Source organism: Etheostoma cragini, unplaced genomic scaffold (assembly GCF_013103735.1).
Source record: "Etheostoma cragini isolate CJK2018 unplaced genomic scaffold, CSU_Ecrag_1.0 ScbMSFa_4023, whole genome shotgun sequence".
Lineage (NCBI taxonomy): Eukaryota > Metazoa > Chordata > Actinopteri > Perciformes > Percidae > Etheostoma > Etheostoma cragini.
The window spans coordinates 104,934-110,900 of NW_023268352.1; the positions used below are offsets into that span (position 1 = coordinate 104,934).

At 44.2% G+C, this 5,967-nt stretch overlaps 1 protein-coding gene across 4 annotated transcripts in view; it reads left to right on the forward strand.

The window, feature by feature from the left end:
* LOC117941020 (neural cell adhesion molecule L1.1-like) overlaps nucleotides 1–5,961 on the forward strand; it is a 39,777-nt gene extending 33,816 nt beyond the window's left edge. For 2 of the 4 annotated variants that reach the window (XM_034866122.1, XM_034866124.1), the window contains 3 exons: nucleotides 618–690; nucleotides 1,638–1,649; nucleotides 5,625–5,961. In XM_034866122.1, coding sequence (XP_034722013.1) covers nucleotides 618–690; nucleotides 1,638–1,649; nucleotides 5,625–5,877 — 338 coding nt within the window. In that variant the 3' untranslated portion in view covers nucleotides 5,878–5,961. The remainder of the gene's footprint in view (nucleotides 1–617; nucleotides 691–1,637; nucleotides 1,650–5,624) is intronic. The other 2 variants (XM_034866123.1, XM_034866125.1) reach the window with 2 other exon arrangements.
* The last annotated feature ends 6 nt before the right edge of the window (nucleotides 5,962–5,967 follow it).

Below are 5,967 nucleotides of genomic sequence, written 5' to 3' on the forward strand. Positions count from 1 at the left end.
ATTTATCTGATATGCTGGTTTTGCACGCTCCAGAGCACTCAGGTCCGCTGACCAGTTGCTTTTAGACTGTCCCAGAACCAGACTGAGACCCAGAGGGGACAGAGCTTTCTCGGTGGCAGGTCCTAAGCTCTGGAACTCTCTCCCTCTGAACATTAGAGCAGCTTCCTCTATTGAGAGTTTTAAATCACTTTTAAAAACCCATCTTTTTGCACTGGCTTTTAACACAAGCTGAGCTGTGACATTTTGTTGTTGTATTGACTTGAGCAAAGCTTGGTATATTCAGTTTTAGATGTTTTTGTCCGGACATTTGTTATGCCCTTTTATTATGTTGTTATCTATAATTGTACAGCACTTTGGGGCGGTAGCGACTGTTTGTAAATGTGCTATATAAATAAACCTTGACCTTGACCTTGACCTTGTGTTTAGTTGTGTACATTCTGAGTGTGTAGTTGTGTTCATTGTGAGAGTTTAGTTGTGTAGATTGTGATTGTGTAGTTGTGTTGTGTATATTGTGAGAGTGTAGTTGTGTATATTATGAGAGTGTAGTTGTGTTGTGTATATTGTGTGAGTTATTAAGTTATTAATAACTTGTTGTTGTTGTTGTTGTTGTTTTCCAGTGAAGGACAAGGAAGAGAAGGAAGTGGACTCTGAGGCTCGGCCAATGAAAGACGAGACCTTCGGAGAGTACAGGTATGACATCTGAAACCACACTGCATCATGGGTATTATCTTTGCTGTGTTGCCGGGGGTAACCAAGCATCACACCCATTATTAACGAGTGTATACATCGTGATTTTTTCTGATTGGTTCAGACTGGTTCTGATTGGTTCTTATTAGTTTGATTGGTTCTAATTGGTTGTTTCAAGAAACTCAGCGCCATCATTTCAGAATCAGTATTTATTATTTACGTGTCATTTTAGGAAGTTGTGTCTTTAATTTGAAAAGAAATCTCCAACAATGGACACTTTATTTTGAAATCAAATCTCCACTAACTGACACTTTATTTTGAAATCATATCTCCACTAACTGACACTTTATTTTGAAATCAAATGTCCACTAACTGACACTTTATTTTTGAAATGAAATCTCCACCAACTGACACTTTATTTTGAAATGAATTCTCCATTAACCGACACTTTATTTTGAAATGAAATCGTCACTAACTGACACTTTATTTAGAAATGAATTATCCATTAACCGACACTTTATTTTGAAAGGAAATCGCCACTAACTGACACTTTATTTTGAATTGAAATTGCCACTAACTGACACTTTATTTTGAAATGTTTTAACTGCTTGCTTCATTAGACCTTCAGCTCTAACACTCGCTGCTTCTTTCTTTCTTTCTGTTTGTTTCATTTTGTTTGTTTCTTTTTCTTTCTTTTTCTTCCTTCCTTCCTTCCTTTCTTCCTTCCTTCTTTTATTCCTTCCTACTTTCCTTCCTTCCCTCCTTTCTTTCTTCCTTCCTTTCTTCCTTCCTTCCTTACTTCCTCGCTTCCTTCCTTCCTCACTTGCTTTCTTCCTTCCTTCCTTCCTTCCTTCCTTCCTTTCCTTCTTCCCTCCTTCCTTCCTTCCTTGCTTCCCTCCTTCCTTCCTTCCTTGCTTCCTTCCTTCCTTCCTTCCTTGCTGTGCCTACAGATCTCTGGAGAGGTGAGGATGTTGACCTTTGACCTGCATGAATCTTTATTAAATTACTGTTTTCATTTAAAACTTTTAATCATAAATTCTATCAGAAGTCATTCCTGGTTCTCTGAATTTAATGTATGAAGCATCATATTGTACTGTGTTATTTATCTATATTTATATTTATATATACAGTGAGGAAAATAAGTATTTAACACCCTACTATTTTGCAAGTTCTCCCACTTAGAAATCATGGAGGGTCTTATGTCCTCGTAGGTGCATGTCCACTGTGAGAGACATGTCCACTGTGAGAGACATCATCTTAAAAAAACATCCAGGAATCACAATGTATGATTTTTTAACTATTTATTTGTATGATACAGCTGCAAATAAGTATTTGAACACCTGAGAAGATCCATGTTAATATCTGGTCAAGCAGCCTTTGTTTCCAACGTTTCCTGTAGTCCTTCACCAGGTCTGACACCCTGCAGAAGGGATTTTGGTCGCCCCTCCACACAGATCTTCTCTAGACCAGTCAGGTATCTGGGCTGGAGTTTGAGCTCCCTCCAAAGATTCTCTATTGGGTTTAGGTCTGGAGACTGGCTACGCCCCCCCAGAACCTTGATCTGCTTCTTCCAGAGCCCCCCCTTGGTTCTCCTGGCTGTGGTCTCCTGGTCATTGTTATGTTGGAAGACCCGGCCTCGACCCATCTTCAATGCTCTAACTGAGGGAAGGAGGTTGGTCCCCAAAATCTCCCAATACATGGCCCCGGTCCTCCTCTCCTTAATACAGTGCAGTAGCCCTGTCCCATGTGCAGAACCCCCCCCCCCCCCCCCCCAATGCATGATGCTACCCCCCCATGCTTCACTGTAGGGAAGGTGGTCTTGGGATGGCCCTCATCATTCTTCTTCCTCCAAACACGGTTAGTGGAATAAGGACCAAAAAGTTCTATTCTGGTCTAGTCTGACCACATGACTTCCTCCCATGACTCCTCTGGATCCTCCAGATGGTCGTTGGCAGACTTAAGTCGGGCCTGGACATGGTCTGGTTTAAGCCGGGGAACCTTCCGGGCCATGCATGATTTCACACCATGACGTCTTAGTGTATTACCAACAGTAACCTTAGAAACGGTGGTCCCAGGTCTTTTCAGGTCCTGGACCAGCTCCTCCCATGTAGTTAGGGGTGGTTTCTCACCTTTCTTAGGATCACTGAGACCCCCCGAGGTGAGATCTTGCATGGAGCCCCAGTCCGAGGGAGACTGACAGTCATGTTTAGCTTCTTCCATTTTCTAATGATTGCTCCAACAGTGGACCTTTTTTCACCAAGCTGCTTGGACATGTCCCCGTAGCCCTGTCCAGCCTTGTGGAGGTCTCTAGTGTGTCTTCGGACAGCTCTTTGGTCTTGGCCATGTCAGTAGTTGGATTCTTACTGATTGTATGGGGTGGACAGGTGTCTTTATGCAGCTAACAACCTCAAACAGGTGCATCTAATTTAGGATAATAAATGGAGTGGGGGGGACATTTTGAAGACAGACTAACAGGTCTTTGAGGGACAGAATTCTAGCTGATAGACAGGTGTTCAAATACTTATTTGCAGCTGTATCATACAAATAAATAGTTAAAAAATCATACATTGTGATTTCTGGATGTTTTTTTAGGTTATTTCTCTCACAGTGGACATGCACCTACGAGGACCTCAGACCCTCCATGATTTCTAAGTGGGAGAACTTGCAAAATAGCAGCGTGTTAAATACTTATTTTCCTCACTGTAAATATATACATATATACACTAGCGGTCAAAAGTTTGGGGTCACTCCCAAATATCCATTGGACGCCATTATAGACAGAATCCCAGCTGAGATCAGTTGCCTTGTTTTAACCAGGGCAGCAGTTTCCAGATTACATTAAGTACTTACATTATTGCAAAAGGGTTGTTTAATGTTTTCTTAAATAGTTTTTTAAAATAATATCAGATTAGTGAACAAAATGTGCCTTTCGAACATTCGATGAATGGTTGCTGATAATGGGAAATGTAGATATTGCATTAAAGATCAGCCACCCACTCAGATCAGCTGGTATCCTGTCTATAATGGAGTGGAATGGAAATGTGTAAGTGACCCTTTGAGTGAAACTTTTGACCGGTAGTGTAGATATACAGTACAGGCCAAAAGTTGGTCCCCCTTCTCCTTCAATGAGTTTCCTTTATCTTCAGGACTATTTCCATTGCAGATCATCACTGAAGAGTTAGAACTATGAATGAACACATGAGGAATTATGGACTTCACAAAAAAGTTGAAATAACTGAAAACATGTCTTATATTCTAGTTTCTTCAGAGTACCCCCCCCCCCCCCCCCTTTGCTTTTTTGGTAGTGCTGAGAGAACACCAAGGCCTTGTCAGGTTCATTGGTGCCGTTTCTTCCTTATTAATGGAGTTGGGACCATCAGTTGTGTTGTGCAGAAGTCAGGTTGATACACAGCCGACAGCCTATTGGACGCCTGGTACAATTCAGATTATGGCAAGAACCAATAAGCTAAGAGAAGAGAAACAAGTTCATCATTACTTTAAGAAATGAAGGGCAGCCGGTCCCGAAAATTGTGAAAACTTTGAATGGGTCCCCAAGTGGACTCCCAAAAGCTATCAAGCACTACAACAAAAATGGCTCACATGAGGACCCCCCAGGAAAGGAAGACCAAGATTCCCTCTCCCTCAGGAAAGGAAGACACATGAGGACCCCCCCCCCAGGAAAGGAAGCCCAAGAGTCCCCTCTGCTGTTGAGGATAAGTTCCTCAGAGTCTCCAGCCTCAGAAATCACAAGTTACAGCAGCTCAGATCAGAGAGCAGATGACAGCACACAGAGTTCTTGTGGCAGAACATCTCTAGAACAACTGGTAAGAGGAGACTGGATCAGGCCTTCAGGGTCCAATAGCAGTTAGGACCAACCGCTGTGTCTTTGTGACGGAGATAAGATGTAGGGCGGCTGTGGCTCAGTGGTAGAGCGGTTGCCTGCCAATCGGAAGGTTGGTGGTTCGATCCCCGCCCCTGCAGTCATTGTCGAAGTGTCCTTGGGCAAGACACTGAACCCCGAGTTGCCCCCGGTGCTGAGCATCGGAGTGTGAATGTGTGTGAATGTTTATCTGATGAGCAGGTGGCACCTTGTACGGCAGCCCCGGCCACAGTGTGTGAATGTGTGTGAATGGTGAATGTTTCCTGTAGATGTAAAAGCGCTTTGAGCAGTTGTTAAGACTGGAAAAGCGCTATATAAATATAGCACATTTACATTTACATTCTGCATGCCTGGTTCCCACCGTGAAGCATGGAGGAGGAGGTGTGATGGTGTGGGCGGGGGGGCGCTTTGCTGGTGACCCTGTTTGGGATTTATTTCAAATTGAAGGCCTACTGAACCAGCATGGTTACCACAGCATCCTGCAGCGACATGCCATCCCATCCGGTCTGCGTTTAGTTGGACCATCATTGATTTTCCAACAGGACCATGACCCCAAACACCCCCCCAGGCTGTGTAAGCGCTATTTGACCTAGACGGAGAGTGATGTAGTGCTGCGGCTCCAAAGTCCCCGGACCTGAACCCAATCCAGATGGTTTGGGGGATGCTGGAACGCAGAGTGAAGGCAAAGGACCGACAGGTGCTGAGGAACATTCTGGGAACTCCTTCAAGACTGATGGGAAACCATTTCAGGTGACGACCTCTTGGAGCTCATGAAGAGAATGCCAAGAGTGCAACGCAGTAATCAGAGCAAGGGGGGGGGGGGGGGTACTCTGAAGAAACTAGAATATAAGACATGTTTTCAGTTATTTCTACTTTGTTGTTAAGTCCATAATTCCTCATGTGTTCATTTATAGTTCTGATGCTTCAGTGATAATCTACAATGGAAATAGTCCTGAAGATAAAGGATCTCATTGGAGGAGAAGGTGTGTACTAAATATGTTACGTATATATTACATTATACTATATTATATATTATATATTATATGTTCTGTTTCAGTGATGATGAGAAGCGGTCCAGCCAGCCGTCCCTGTGCGCTGACAGCCATGCTGGCAGCGAGGACTCTCTGGCGGAGTACGGGGACAGCGTGGACATCCAGTTCAACGAGGACGGGTCCTTCATTGGCCAGTACAGTGGCCGGGGACCCGTTGCCCACGGCAACGAGAGCTCCGGCCCCGCCTCCCCTGTCACCACGGTGCCGCCTCCACCCATCGCTCCGTCCATGTCCAGCGTCCTCCACCGGCCCAGTTAGACAGAAAGACACACACACACATACATTATACGCACACACACACACACACACACACACACACACACACACACACACACACACACACACACA